This window comes from Haliaeetus leucocephalus, unplaced genomic scaffold, assembly GCF_000737465.1.
Source record: "Haliaeetus leucocephalus isolate CR32 unplaced genomic scaffold, Haliaeetus_leucocephalus-4.0 Scaffold229, whole genome shotgun sequence".
Lineage (NCBI taxonomy): Eukaryota > Metazoa > Chordata > Aves > Accipitriformes > Accipitridae > Haliaeetus > Haliaeetus leucocephalus.
Genome location: NW_010972665.1, coordinates 675515 through 691464, shown reverse-complemented (window position 1 = coordinate 691464; position 15950 = coordinate 675515). Strand labels below are relative to the sequence as shown.

The following is a 15950-nucleotide window of genomic DNA, read 5'->3' as shown; positions in this document are numbered from 1 at the left end:
TAAATTAACCGGGGTAAGGTGGGGGGGGGGGGGGGGGGAGGTGTTTTAAGGTTTAGTTTGTATTTTCTTATTATCCTACTCTGATTTGGTGGGTAATAAATTAAACTGATTTCCACAAGTTGAGTCTGTTTTGCTCATGATGGTAATTGCTGAGTGATCTCTCCCTATCCTTATCTCAACCCACGAACCTTTTGTTACATTTTCTCTCCCCTGTCCAATTGAGGAGGGCAAGTGATAAAGCAGCTTTGGTGGGCACCTGGTGTCCAGCCAGAGTTAACCCACCACAGCACCATAAGTCTTCAGATTTTATTATAAGTTACTGAAAAGGGAGAAAAAATAAATATGGCTATTTCTAGAATATTTGGTAAGTAAAGTAAAACTACACGGTCTAATTAGCAGCTTAAGCCTTTAATGAATGAAACTATTGGTAATATTTAAGGCTCAGAGAGATTTTTAAATGGAAAGGGAAACTAATAGAGGTGAAACATTAGGAACTGGCAAGAATGAAAGATAACACATATTTTATAGAGCCCCATGAAGTAGTGTGTAAGAAAGATGAGAGAGCTGACAATTTTTACATGAAAGGATTGTGATCCATAAGCATTTTAAAACATTTTGAAATCTACAAAATTTTATTTTTAGCTGTGCTCTTGTCACAGAAGTGTTTGTCAGAGGCTGTCATTTAGGTGGAGATTCTTGCTACAAAATTTGGAAGAAATAACAAGGAGCAAAGTAATTCTGAATCTGTTGTTAATTAACAAGCACAAGGAAACTAGCATAGCTAAAACTTGGGGATTAGTCATCAAACAAATAGAATTTGTGGTGCAAAGTAAAGTTACACAAATGGTTTACTGCACTGGGATATGACATTTTCACAAGATTTGTTTAAATGAGAAAAATTACAGGCAGTGTACAGTGAGTTAGAATTCTAGCTGGACAAGGGAAAGAGATGGAAAACCAGTAGCAGAACCTAGAAGGTTTATTGACATTTAAGAAGAGTAGTAGCTGGAAGGAGGCAAGTTGCAGAAAAAGAAAGACTGAAGAGTATGGCTGTCTTCTAGAGAATTTAAATCTGATGCTAGGGATATAAGAAATAAGGAATACTGTAGCCTAAAATATAACTTAATTGTGATAAATTTACAAAGGAGAATACAAAGTAGGGACTGGTACAGAGACTTGCTGAATGGTTTCCAGTACATACAAGGTACCTGTTCAGTGGTTAAATTTTCCACCCTAAATTGACGAGGTCTGACAGCATCAGAAAAGCTGACTGCAGCTGTGCAATCCTGCACTTAAAGGAACTTATTTTAGAAGCAAGCTGTTTCAGGTCTGCTGTTGCCATTGTCCATGTGACTGAATATTGTATTGTTTTTAGGAAGATCTGGAGCATCTGTGCGTGCCTGCAATAACAGCACACTGCAGCAAGTGACACACAGTCTGCATTGCTCCTGCTGTGGTTCTTGTTTGCCCTATCAAAGATCTGTATAAGAACTAGAAGTAGGATCCTGGTCAGGAAGGATGTCAAGGGTTAGATGAGATTTAGATCTGAAGAGGAATCATGACAGAAGGCAGGTGAAAGCAGAATATGGTTTGTTTCTAAACCACTAGGGTGGTATTTGCAATGTGTTGTGCACCAGGAGTGAGTGAAGTGTTAGAGAAACACTTGTTAATAGTGAAAGATACCGGAGGGAAATGAACATGGCATTGTTACAAAGATGAAGAGTGAATTGAGGCAAGAGGTAAGTGACAGAGCTGCAGATTGCAGCGTGGGACTGGGTGCTCCGGCTTCATTCTCAGCCTTCATGTATAGATGGTGAAATTTTAATTGAATGTCAAACCTAACTAGTACTTGCCTATATACTTTAATTGATGCCCTTTAGAAGTCTGGAAACATTGGCAAAAGTGAAGAAGTTTGAGATGTGCCTGTAGGTCTAAGGATTCTTTATCCTAAAGCAAAGCTAGGAGTTATTGGTAGGGAAGAGGGAGTGCTGTGATAATTGATATATTATAGCAGAGTAACTGCAGTAAATTGTCCCTTGATTCAGGTGTGTAGTATTGGCTAATATGTGGGTAGTGGGGAGTCAGGGGCTGGTTTGCATGACTTTGAGGTGCTGATTAATTTGTGTGATATATTTAAATGCTGTTGCCTGACTTTGAGGGTTTTGAGACAGCTTGTGTAATCCTTTGTGCTATGTGGTTTTGCTATACTGATATTCTTAATGATTATTGGTTTTCAGTTGAAAATGAGAGCTGGAGGAATGAGCGAATCATCAAAATGGAAAAAGCAGAAGAGATCACCAAGGCCTCCTCGCCATGTAACTAAGGTCTCTCCTGGGACAGAACAACCAGCAGCCAATGCTAGTAACACCACAGGTAAGTTGAAATCTGTTTCCAGAGACCGGACAGCATCTGTTCTAGAGTTGGTTTGGAATCTGTTTTTATTTCATTTCTCTTAACATGTTGTTTTGCATTAATTTTTTTTTTTCTTATATTAGTTCTCAGTGACTATAGTAACAAAGCATATCATAGCTTTTCAGGTCCAGGAGAAAGAGTTTGAAGGAGATGGAATACATATTGATGGAGGAAAGCATGGTCCTGTGGCTAACTTGACAGTGTTTCTCTGGCTTCAGCATGCCTTACAGGGGTAGTTTGTACAAAAGGGAATGGGGATCTGGAGAGGTGGCTGAGGTTACGGGTAGCCATGTGATGCAGAGGAGTTGGAGGGCGCAGCAAGTACATGGAAGAGATAGAGAACAAGAACACTGGCAAGAGAGCGAAGGGGAACGGAGCTGGGGAGAAGGTTTCCTGCGGTGGGAGATTGCTGACTTAAGTGACATATTCTTTCCTATGTTCCTGAAGGGTGTACCAAAGGGTGTGGGTGTGGTGGTAATGAGGGAAGAGCAAAGTGTGACTGGGGAGAATATAAAGGTAGAACTGAGGGATGTGCAGAAACCTAGGCATCAAGAAGGGATGAATGAACAGATCTCTTACTACAAATGTAAAGACTGAAAGTGTGCATGCACAGTCCATGAAATTTGAATAAAAGGCTATACTCATTAAGGGACAGGGAAATACGGGGTGCACTTACGACTGTTATGGGAAGAACAGAGGTCTTGATATGGTAAGAAGGCATGAAGAGTTATGTAGGGAAAAAAGTAGAGGGAACAAAAGCAAAAGGGGATTGTGCACAGGAAACTAATGGGTATACACATGAATCCTTTTTCACGTGCTTTGATTCAACGTGCAGAAGTGACACAGTATGTGACTTGAGCTGCAAGCTCAAGAATATAATGTTGGGGGGCTTCCATACGCTATTGTTGTATAGGAGTAGACTAAATAGTTACAACTGGTTTTAACTTCTTCTTTGGATAAATGAGTCCCTCTGGCTGCAAAGTACTCTATTTCTTGTGCACTGTAAATTTTGATGGCTCAGACATAAACATTAACAGTGAAAGGAAGCAGACAGGAAAATAGAAATGATAGCTGTGTAAAATACCTGGTTCTGACACTTATTCTGTCACAGGAAACTATTCAGTGTAGTGTGAACGATCCCAAGTGTGTTTCTACACAACAGCATGATTGGTGAAAACTAAGGAAATATTAAATGTGATGGAATTGCATATAACTCAGAACATCCTTCCAGATGAGAACTTATATCTATACAAATCATGGTTATATTCAAGTTTTCAAATAGGTATTAAATTCTGTGAAACAGCATTATAACTCCTGTATAAAACTTCCCATTTTAGAAAGAAAGTTGAATTGTGTTACAAAGCATGTCATTAACTCTGAACTTGAAGTGGTAGGTAATGTATTAATGTGCTTTTTAGGCCAGAATCCTGGCTTAGCAGGTAAAGAAGAAAAGATTGCAAAATTGATCATGTATTCTGTTACACTTCTTAAAAATCAAGTAATGTCCTGCTACTTATTTAAGACATTTCCAAAAATCAAGTCAGCAATAAAACACCACTGTGCAAAACCATACACATTTCACATGTAAGTTCATAACATAACTCTGCTTTGTGCCTTTGTTGCTGTGCCTTGCAGTATATCTGCTCTTTTTTAAATATTTGTTATATGTTTTTCAAGTTCTCCTCAGAACCATGAGAGCTGCAAATACGTGAGTTTCTTCTGAAGGAAAACTTAGATTCTTGGAGCATTGTCTCATATTTAGAAATAGTAAAAGTCCTTCACTGCTCCGTTTCAGACCCATTTGAATTCTATTGCAATTCCGTTTGTTTAGGGAGAATTAAAGAAATAGGTCTTGCCTTCCAATTAAGTTAAAATTCTCACTTTGAAGGAATGACTAATTCTTGATGCAAGTCTTTGAAGTGGTTGTGTCATTGTATCAAAAAGTAAAGTACATCTTTCAGACTATTTTTGGATTCCTTCTTAATTATAGAAACCCTCTGCAGCCTTTATCTAACTATGTGAATTACCTTATTTGTTGAGTCTGTTAGATTCCAACTATTGTGTTTTAATTTGGAGAACTGCTAGTATCTCACCTGTTCATCTGTTTAATTAATTAATACCTAGCAAAAAAGAACTTAGTTTATCTACCTTCTCTATGTTAATGTGATCTGAGATCATTTGTAGTGTGAAGTAGTGATCACAGTAATTCTTTGTTGCTGTATTCAGTGAATGGATTTGTGGTTGAGGGACAGAATAGTACTGATCTTTTTGCTTCTGTTTCTCATCAGCAAGCGGAGTTACTTTCATAGATGCTCCTTCTCCCAGCTCCTCTGGGAGCTCAGAGAACGTTTCATCTGCAGTCAGCCCTGCTACAGACAGTGGTTTGGAGTTGTCCTCACAGACTACCTCCAAGGAAGACCTGACAGACTTGGACCAAGTTGCTTCTTTGGGTCTTAATGCAGGAATCCCTTCATGTGAGGCCAAAGTCACTGAAAATCAAAATCAGCCGGAACTCCAGGTATATGGATATAACTTGCAAAGAAAAGTTCCAACTCCCAGCATAATCAGTTGTGGGTTTAGCACACTTACTCTCTTTCTGTCTCTCTTTTTGGTCACAAGGTATATATTATATTTCAAAGCTTAGGGTCAGAATAAAACATTCTTTGCTATAAATGACTTGTAAATTCACAAACATTCATTCTTTGTTTTTGCTTGAGACCTTCCCCATTGGCTCAGAAATGATAACTGCAGCCCAGCAACGCACCTACGTAGCTAATTGTACTCCTGCCAGTACCATTTACCTTAATTAAAGGAGAAACTGTTAGAGGGAAACACAGTGGAAATCTGCACAACTCATTTTATTATCTTCAGTGAACTATTTTACTTGAGTTTGTAGAAATTCAGCTGTTGATGTTTGTGCATGTGCATTGCTGTTGCTGTGAAATATAACAAACCCGAACAAAGGCCTTTGTCAGTAAATTTTCCTCAGTGTTGTCTGTGCTTCCCCTGCAACAGTAATACTGTTGAGAGGATGGATTAGAGCTTCAGGGAGCCCTTCAGAGCTGCAGATATTTTGGATGGTAGAAATGCTAGGAAGGCGTAGATAGAAATAGTGTGCTGAAATTATGTAACGTTTAAAACTAAAAAATGAGCCAAATCCTAACCTCAGGGGCAGTAAGAACTGATAGGTTATAGGATTATCTTCAAAGTCTTCAGTCTTGCAACCTAGAGTTATGTAAAATAGATAAGAACTATTTGGAAGTGAAAGGGCAGAGAGCGCCGCAGATTATCTATAGGCGCTCTTTTCTTTTAAACTTTGTTTTCCTGCTCCTCTTCCGTTAGTGACCTGTGTAGTTTTAATAGTTCTGAATTAACCCTGAACAAGTAAGCCTTTCTTTTAGCTTGTCTAGTGCTTATTAACTCATGTTTTGCTTCTTTCATTCTCAAATGACTGATACCAATGAAGAATGAAAGTCTGAGGGAGGGGAAGATCCAGTCAGCTTCTGTTGAGTCTATCCCTGAGGTCCTAGAGGAGTGCACATCTGTAGCAGAACATTCTGACTCTGCCTCAGTTCATGACATGGACTATGTAAATCCCCGAGGTGTACGTTTTACTCAGTCTTCCCAAAAAGAAGGTGAGAGGTGGGAAATGTTGCTAAAGTCCTTTCTCCTTTCCACTATTCTGTTTCACTTTCTGCTAAGAGGGTGATAAATCCTGTTCCTCAGTGGGTCTGTAACAATTTCATTTGTAACACTTGTTAGGCACCTGCAAAAAGCAAAAGCAAAGTTAAGAGTGCTAATCTCTCTTTTTCCTTTAGGAGCAGCACTGGTCCCATATGGGCTACCATGTATTAGAGAACTGTTCCGCTTTCTTATCTCACTCACCAACCCTCATGACCGCCACAACTCTGAGGTGATGATCCACATGGGGCTGCAGCTGCTAACTGTTGCCCTGGAGTCAGCACCCATTGCAAACTGCCAGTCCCTCTTGGGACTTGTGAAGGAGGAGTTGTGCCGGCATCTATTTCAAGTGAGTTTGGCTTATGCTAGCATAGTATACGTCACTGGGGAGTCAGATATTAATTTACATCAAAGAGTCTGTTGGAATTTAGTATTCTGAGGTTTGGCAGGTCTCAGTCTTCAAATAAGCTCTCTGCTGCATTGCAATGAGAGCTCTGAATTGCAGCAATGAAACAGCCATGTGCTATTTTCTTCAGACCAGGGCCAAGAAGGTGATTTGAATGAACTATTACTGTGGGATAACAGGGTGTTTCAGTATAATTGGTTTTGAGTTAATTATGGATGCAAGTTATCAGCTTAGTCGTAGGCAGAACCTTTAGAGTACCAAGCTATTAATTGCACAAAGGCCATCTCAGGCAGGTCTTCTCCCAAATTCCTTCTCCCCTACGAGGATATGTGGACTTGGCAAAAGAACAAAGTTGTAGTAGGAAAAGTGTTACAAGCAGAAGGCAATTAAGTATTTTCATCCTCGCTAGCAAAAAGCAAGACCAGGAGGTTGTTTTTTCAAATACCTGTGCTATGGGAGACAATATGTGTATCTCAAGGGTGTTGCAGGTGACGCCTGCAGTGCCACAGTACTGCTACTTACAGGACATAATGACTAGCCTTTGTAATTCTTAGAAGGTTTTTTTTGTCTCTTGTTTAGCTGCTGAGTGTTGAACGGCTCAATCTGTATGCAACCTCCCTCAGGGTGTGCTTTCTTCTCTTTGAGAGCATGAGAGAGCACCTGAAATTCCAGCTGGAGGTGAGTTTTTTTTGAGTATCACTGGGTGCCTAGTAATAGTTTATTGGGCTTCAGTTAAATGCATATAGCTAGGCAGTAAGATATAGTCTAAATATTAATTTACCTTTGTATAAGTGACTCAGTGGGTTATGGGTAGGCTTTGTAGGCCTTTCCTTGTTGGATAATAAAACGTCTTTGAGACTGGTGTACTGCACTGCTTGCCTTCATACTCTTTCTTTAGAATGGTAAGTCCAGGTGCACTGAATGGTAGAAAGAACTATTTGAAACCTTTTTACAACCTCCTTCAGAATGAGCCATCAATTAAGATGGAGTGTCATGTGGGAAGATGAAGCTTTTAAATCTATTTCTGTAGTCCTCGAAGCTATTCACTGTCCTGCTTTTTTTTTTTCTTTCCTTAAACTGAGCTGCCCTGTGTTTCTGCCAGATGTATGTCAAGAAGCTGATGGAAATAATCACTGTGGAAAACCCAAAGATGCCCTATGAAATGAAGGAGATGGCTTTGGAAGCCATTGTTCAGCTGTGGAGGATTCCCAGTTTCGTGACGGAGCTCTACATTAACTATGACTGTGACTACTACTGCGCCAACCTCTTCGAGGAGCTCACCAAGCTGCTCTCCAAGGTGCTGAAACGCGGGCCGGGGACTGCCGGCCTCAGCGGGCTGGAGGGAGGGGTGCCGAAGGGGAAGCCAGTAACTCAGAACAAGGGTTAGTGCAGATGCAGAACTTAATAATGGGAGTGGTCTGTAGAGATGCAGGTGGCCATTTAACATTTGGAAGCAGAAGAAAAAAGAATAGCCATGATGCTTTAATAATGTCAGAGCAGACAAACCATTAAGTATATGCTAGAAGGCTTTGTGTGAAATGTTTAGGGTCTTCTGTTGTATGCTTCAGGCTTCCTCAAGCTGTGGGGGAAACTGCCTTCCCCCATTACAGCGAAAGAGGCATGAAAGTTGACTAATACTTATGTTTTATTTCCCAGAATGCCTTCCCGGTTTCTGGACAGCTGTATACTGTCCATCTGCTGTCTCTGGAAGCGTTGCTGACAGTGATAGATAGCACTGAGGCACATTGCCAGGCCAAAGTGCTGAGTAACATACATCAACAAGAGAGGGAAGTTGTCAAATCCAGCCCAGAAACCGTGAACAGCACCAAAGAAACAAGCAATAGTAAGACCCCTTTCTTTGATTTTTTTGATATTAAGCTTAGTCTTGTGCTAAACTTGCAGATCTTGTTTTGGTAGCTGACATAGTAAGCTCCTTAAATATATGTTTCCAGTCTTGATGTTGCATGTTTTATAACTACACACTTATGTTAATAACCTTGATATTTGTAAAATTTACAGATATTAAAATGTGCCCCTCATGTGAAGCTTTATATAAAGGCCATGTCAAGACTGGCAGTCACAACAGAAGGAGGGTATGCCATGAAATTCATCTAGACAAAATACTGAGGATACTGAGGAATCACAGTTACTGGGGGGAACTCCTTTGAATAAGCACATGTTGAGTTTAGAGTTATCAGTTCATTATTTCTCTGTTGCTAGCTCTTTCCTTGGCTTGTGGGTTTGTTTATGTGTGGGTTGTTTTTTTATATTTTTGTTTTTCTTCTTTTTTTTTTTTCTTTTTTTCTTTTTTTTAACTTATACAGATAATGAGAGGGTACTCGGTGAGGCAAAATCTTCCAGTGCAGTCTCAGAGCCAGCTGGGGCATGTCCTCCCACCAGTGGGTGCCTTATGGCTGACCAGATGAAGGCGGGCTGCATGGAATTGGAAGGAGGAAGTGAGGCAGGTAATGATCGCTGTGGTACCCTGACACTCTGTGTATCTACTGAGAATGGTCCTGACATTTGCTGACTGTAGACCACTGTAGCTATTGTGTGTTCAAAACTAGGAAGAGTACGTGGTGGATATTTGTTTATTATACATGTGCTATATATGCCTACTAACTGTTGCATTTCTTCTGGGAGGGAGTTAGATCTGGTGGGTCACTTTGGGACAAAAGTGAGTTAAATTCATACCAGTGCTTAGTATTTTTAAGGTAGTCAAGGGCTGTCCAGGGGATCAGTGATTCCAGCCAGAAAATTAAATCTTGTGGATGTGTGAAATTGTCCAGGACAAGAAGCTACTAAGCAATTATGCTGAAGAAAATGTGGGTGGGAGGAATGTAGTAATTGAATAGTAGGAGTGTGACTACCATTTGCAGGGCAGCACATTGGAGCAAAACTCCATGACTGAAAGTTACAATGGGACACTACAGTGGGCTGAGTGCCACTCTGAGGATAAGTTTGACTGTAATGATGCTTTGTCCTTCTAGCTGAGAAGAGTATCCCCAGGAAACCTACTCGATTTTCTTGTATCCTTCCAAGCCCTCAAGAACTTATGCAGATTAAGAAAAAAAAGAAGGTATGATTTGGAATATACTACAAATGGATCTTTGAGTGTTCTCCTTGTTTTCCATCCCATGTGGGCTTTGCATGACTGGTCATATCTCAGAAATTTTGAGTTCTAGTCTCTGCTGATAAGAATTAAATAGTCACTGAAAATCCTGCTACACTGCAGAGACAGCAGTGATTATTATCTGTTCTGGTTTAGTTGTGCTAAAAGTTGCAAGAGGTGTTGGGGAAACTTTGTGGCACAATTTGTAAGCTAGGTCCATCTGATTCTGGGTGGGAAAGTTGCTGGATCTAGTTGCATTATATGGAGATAATAAGGTACTTTGATCAAAAAGGACAAGTTCCCTACTCTTATCAAAGCTGTAAATGGGGAGCATACCGAGAGGCCTGTGGTAGAAATTAACAGTCTAGCCTGCTATTCCAATTTGTTTATTCCCATGTTTGTTTATCATAAGGATGACTGAAAAGATTGTCCTGTGTGGACAAAGCGCCATGGACAATGGACAAAAAGCCATTCTTTGCCTATAGGTCTGTCTCTTTGAACCTCATTAATCCATGTAACACTCTGAACTTTGTACAGCTTTTCCATTCCCTGAGTGGTTCCAGTCTATGTCTAGTGTTGACAAAAGTGCTCCGTGCTGATGGCTTTGTACTTATCTCCTGTCCTGTGTCAAACATCAAGTACTGTTCTGCTTGTTCACCTCCAGAGACAGTGGATGAATATGATATCTAAAGTCCCTATGTGTTACGTGGGACTGGGTTTTTTTGGTTGGGTTGTTGTTGTTTTTTTTCATTCACAGATGTTCTTTGTACAGATTTTGTTCTCTTTGCACAACATATACATGAGGTAGTTAGGTTATTTAGGAAGTGAGAGATTACTAAATTTCAATATGAAAATGGCATGTATTCTGGATGAAACATGAGTGGCCATAGTGGTTGTGGGGTAAGGAGCCAGATGATACATTGGAAAAAGAAATTAATGTCTTTGAACAATTAATTGGTGGTAAAGAGAAAGGGGTTTGATTTCTACCTGACTAAAAGGCTTCTGACCTCTCTCTGCAGCATAGGTGGTTTTATTTTACATTATTATATGAGAGTGGTGGTCATATTTGTTTAAACTTATTTAAACAGAAATACTGAAGAAAGTACAACAGATCTCTTTTTACTGCCATACTAATCTGTGCTTTGTGATCTGTTCTGGCAGTCTCTGGATCTGAATGTAATTTAAAGCATTGGTTTCTCTCTAGGAAGTCTGCTGCAGTACTTAGGAACTTGGTTCTTTACCTACAACACAGTGCTGCAGTGGGATAATGCTAACTGGCTTCCTGAGCCACAAGGACAGTGGGCGGAAGTGATTGTCTGCACAGTCTTCAAAGGAACCACCAAGTTTTGACATTAGCTAATTTCTAAGAAATTAATATTGATTTAGTTAATATTTCATTTGTAACCCTTTGCTTTGCATTAAATCTAGCTTTCATGGCAGCTTTGCTGATGGACTTTGTGTGAAAGTCCTTTGTTGAGAATGGAGCTTGCATAGTGCTTCTACTGTTCTAACAGAAAACCTCTGATAATACTTCAGCTTTACTGTGCTGGAAAACAAGGTTAGAAGAAATGAAGAGCATTGTGAGTGGCTGAGAGTTCCTTAAAGTTCCAGGTAGTCCTAGAAAAAGGGCAGTGCCTTACACTACAGCAGAGGGCAGAAAGGTGTTCATAAATCTGTTAGTTTGCCCAGGGAAAATCCTTTCCTCACCTTAAATCTGCTAATGGTTTCATCCTGAGCATGTAAACAGGGCACACAAAACATTCAGCTTAAGTGGTGTTGATGCTGACATGGCACCAGCACGTTCTGCTTCCTTTAACCTCTGAAGTACTAAACATTACCACAGCTGGAAGGAGGAAAAAAGCTAAATAAAAGCAGAGAACAAATTATGCATCAAATGGAAAGTTTTCTTTGATGTTTCCAAAGGCAATGAACAGAAGCTCAGAAGCATAGGACTGACATGATTATAAATGCAGTGCAAGCTGCCAGTGGTCTGGTCTCCTTTCAGATGGTCTTAAGAAGTATAACTACTCCATAGAATACCCTAGGGCTTGGGTTACAGGATTTACAGCTGAACAGAAATGCTGTTAGTGTCATACAGTCCCTTCAGGCCAGGGCAGCACTTGGTTATTATTTTGTTATGCCCTCACAGGGTCCTTGTGCACTCCATGCTATTTCAGGGTCTGTGTTTCACTGCAATTTGAGGATGTTCACAAAGGCAGGGGAAGCAGAGCAGAGGGCTGGTGGCTTCTGAGGCACTGAGAAACCCAGGGGAGCTAGTAATCATGATGGTCACGAATTTAGTTCACTAGGTCATTGCTAGCAGTTTGATCGTGATAGGAGCTAACAGGGAACTGACATTTATTCTGGTGCCTTAGTAAAGTTCATACAGTTGTTTGTGCTTTTGGTTTTTCTGAACACCACCAAGAACATCCAGTTAACCCTTTCTTAGTCAGGTGTTTTATTACACCGTGACTGTGGTACAGTCTAGTTCCCTAAAATGAGAATCAAGCAGGGCAGAGTAGTTGACTTCCCTTCAAAACCAAAAACGTACCTGCTCTTACCAGCCTACAGATACCCTTGTCATGCTGAAATACCGAATGTTACTGGGACTATGTCTCACTAGCAGAATGTTTTCTGGTTCTTAGTTTAAGCTTTTGCAGCACTTCTTCCTTGCAACTGCTCAGTAAGTGCCAAGGGTTCTTGCTGCATGTCTCCTGGCACTGAGGTAGCATACGAGAGCCTGGAGCCAAAGGGGACAGAAGAGGGCATGGAGCAGTGCTGCTGTTGTAACTGGGTAGAGTTGATCTTGCCACACGTCTGGAGTTCATCAGAGACCTTCCTCTGCTCTGTTTACATACTAGAGCAGGTGAGGCATTTGAGTTAGCAGTGCATTGCTTGGTGAAATGTCAAAGCTTTTCAAAGACAGCAGCTCATGCTTGCTCTATCCAGTATTATTTGATGGTGAATCCTTGTGATGAAATGCAGGTTTTCTGGCCTTGATTAGCCTTCTTGATGGATTACACAGTACAATAAACTTGATCATGCTGAGGTTGATCTATTTTCTACTTTTGCTTTTGGTTCAAATGCCAAGAACAATCTAAAGTAAGAAATGCAATTCAAGCTTGTAATTATCAGAATGTCTCCTTCAGCTCCTGATAACTGGCACAGAGCAGTTCAACCAAAAGCCAAAGAAAGGTATACAGTTTCTGCAGGAGAAGAACCTTCTTGCCACCCCTATCGACAACAATGAGGTGGCCAGGTGGCTACGGGAAAATCCTCGCCTGGACAAAAAGATGATTGGGGAGTTTGTGAGTGACCGAAAGAACATAGACTTGCTGGAAAGCTTTGTTGGGTGAGTATCTTTCTGTATCTCTTAATTCAGAAAGGGGTGAAAGTTAAAAAAGAGTTCAGTGATGAAAAAAGCAGTAGAACAGTAGTTCCTGGAGGCATTGGATTTGTATCGCTTGGTTCTCTGTGTACCACCATGCCTTAATTCTATGCACCTCTTGCATATAGTAACACCTTAGATACCTATAACAGTATGATACTCGAGCCCCTTTCAGTAGGGCCAGTATCTGTGAAGACTGGAGAGATGATTACACACATAATCACCTGTAGGACTGTTGACTCTCTTTTACTGGTTTTTGCATGTTAATGATATATTTCTTCTCTCCTCACCCTCCCCTCTTTACTGTCTGTTCTCTGTGAAATCTAGTATTCTGATGCTGAAACAAACAAGATTGTAGTCAGTAAGTTTATCCTACCTTTCCCATCCTGTTTCATTTCCTCACTGCATTTCATTCTTCTTGCAGAACTTTCAGCTTCCAAGGTTTAAGGCTGGATGAAGCTTTACGGCTTTATCTAGAGGCCTTCAGATTACCAGGAGAGGCACCGGTAATCCAGAGACTGTTGGAAGCCTTCACAGAACATTGGAGGGTGTGTACTTGGTGGGCAGAAAGCTCAAAACTGCATTCTTTCTTGTGCATCTGCTTGCCATGATGGACATGTCAGATCAAATTGCCTATGATAAGCTTACTGTGCCCTGCAGGCAGCAGCTGTTGTTTTGTAGGAGATGGCAGTGGCACATAGATTTCCAGGGTGCTTTTTGGAAGCTGGAGCCAGAGCCTGGGATTTTTGTTTGTCCCAGAGATGATTCGGTACCATGGGTAGGAAAATGGCTGTCTTGGGTTACTGATATCACTGTTCCTGTAGGAGTAATCTGTGCATACATTTGCCTTTCAGAAATCAAATGGATCCCCATTTGCTAATAGTGATGCCTGCTTTGCCCTGGCCTATGCAGTCATTATGCTGAACACTGACCAGCACAACCATAATGTCCGCAAGCAGAATGTCCCAATGACTCTGGAGGTGGGTGTTAACAGTGTAGGCACCTGTCTTCTTTGGTTTTGACAGCAATGTAGTACCTGTTTTTTTCTCAGGGGCATTTTCTTTTTTCCCTGGCATTCATCACTCGTGCACACAATAAGCTTGTGTGCAGCACTAAAGTTGAGTACAGTTGGAGAGAGGAGCTGTGGACAAGGGGCAGTCTGAAGAATTAACGAGCTTCGCAGACAACTTGCCAAGTTTGTCAAGAGGCTTGTGTCTGTGTGAGCAAACTGTATCCTAAGACATAGTAAGAATGAGAAGGTTGTTGAACCACTGTGGGCTTCTAGAGAGTTCAAGTCCTGTGAGTGTCAATGTAGTGGTACAGACCTGTCATTCCATGATATCCAGCCTCAGCTAAGGATGTGTATGTTGTGTCTCTGTTCTTTCCTTGTGAGCAGAGACAGGGATTGCTGCACGGTACTGCCATAAAGAATAGCATTTAGTCTTTGAACTTTGAGGCTGCATGTTGAAGAATACAGGAAAATCTGCTTCTGGTCCCATGAAAAACAAGCCGAGTACTGATCCTAGCCAGGCAGTTAAAGCTGGAGATACTAGGAATTAATGTTGGTGTAACTTTTTTCAGGAGTTTCGGAAGAACCTGAAAGGTGTGAATGGAGGCAAAGACTTTGAACAGGACATATTGGAAGACATGTACCATGCCATCAAGTAAGAATCAACCTGTCAACTGCTCGTATGCAGAGAGCGAACTAAAATTGTTTGGTCTGTGAGACCTCTGGAGAGTACGGAGAGAGACTCACCGATCACGTGTCTGTTTGCCTGTGGGGCTGTGGTAACAAGCCTGTCACAGTGATTGCACTGGTTTTGTATCTTTGGATTCTTGCCATGGTATTTTAATCCACAGAGCTTAAGCTAAAATTAAAAAACACATTACTTCCATCAACATGTAAAAAAAATGGCTGAGCAAGACCAGCACATGTGAAATGCTGCATCTAAGGCAGCTCTGTTCTCCAGACCAGGCCTTTAGACTTCTTCAGAACTTTTTATGTATCGCTAGAGATAGTATCTTGTCCCCAAGACAGCACTGGTGCCCTGACATAACATGTCCAGGTCTCAGTTTCTTATGTTCTCCTTTTGAGCTCTTCATATGAGGTTGCTGTCTGCACCAGTCTCTTCTGCCACCCCTGAAGCTCTTGGCACACTGACTGGTATTTGAGCAGAATTCCTGGTGGCTGAGGCCCTTTGTGCACAGACTAGCTCTGGGCAGGGAGCTTTAATAATAGCTCAGAAGTCTAGCCTATCAGTAAATCCAGGCCCAGCCAATTTGAAGCTGAGAGGATTACATCTCTGAGGAGACAATCTGTGGCAGGCAGTGGCTCAGGCTGGAAGCAGGGCAGTGTGATAAGGCTGACCCTCCCTCCCTTTTGAGCCTTCTCTGGGAAGGTGGGGATGCTGCCTGTACTAAACATCTAGAAATTCTTCAAGAAGTAGGTCTGGCTTTCAAGTAGAGCTCTAGTTTTGATTGGCCTCTCTCCCCTGAGGGTGTTCTTAATGTGTTGAGTAGTACCCTGAGAATATCCTCATATCTCTCAGTTATGCAGTGCCTCTGTCCCAGTCTATTCCCCTTTATTCTCCCTTCATCAGATACTTCAGCTTTTTCAGTATGTTCTATGGCTAAAACAATTGGTATCATTTCAGTATTGCTCCATCTTGGATAGATTGCCCCAGTGTCATAGATGAGATTGAGGAACTGTTTGTTTTATTTGTATTATTAGGGGGAAGAAAAAAATCAGACTGTAATCTGTACAGAGCAGTGCATGATATCTTCAGGATCTCAGCATTTCACTTTTGAGCACAGTTTAATTTCCTGAGGCTTTTCAAGTAAACCCATTCACTTTCTTCTGTCTAATCAAATAATGGGTTCTTAGAAAAAATACGCTATTGAGTGCAAACATATTTTCCTGTATAATCTCAGTAATGACTGCTCTTGTCAAA

General features: G+C 41.0%; 1 protein-coding gene across 5 annotated transcripts in view; it reads left to right on the top strand.

Moving 5' to 3' along the window:
* GBF1 (golgi brefeldin A resistant guanine nucleotide exchange factor 1) overlaps positions 1-15950 on the top strand; it is a 109512-nt gene that overhangs the window by 75906 nt on the left and 17656 nt on the right. For all 5 annotated transcript variants that reach the window (XM_010567720.1, XM_010567722.1, XM_010567721.1 and 2 more), the window contains 13 exons: positions 2238-2373; positions 4701-4930; positions 5879-6047; positions 6231-6442; positions 7079-7177; positions 7602-7796; positions 8156-8342; positions 8824-8964; positions 9490-9578; positions 12761-12963; positions 13424-13547; positions 13854-13979; positions 14581-14663. In XM_010567720.1, the coding sequence (XP_010566022.1) occupies positions 2238-2373; positions 4701-4930; positions 5879-6047; positions 6231-6442; positions 7079-7177; positions 7602-7796; positions 8156-8342; positions 8824-8964; positions 9490-9578; positions 12761-12963; positions 13424-13547; positions 13854-13979; positions 14581-14663 (1994 nt within the window). The remainder of the gene's footprint in view (positions 1-2237; positions 2374-4700; positions 4931-5878; positions 6048-6230; positions 6443-7078; positions 7178-7601; positions 7797-8155; positions 8343-8823; positions 8965-9489; positions 9579-12760; positions 12964-13423; positions 13548-13853; positions 13980-14580; positions 14664-15950) is intronic.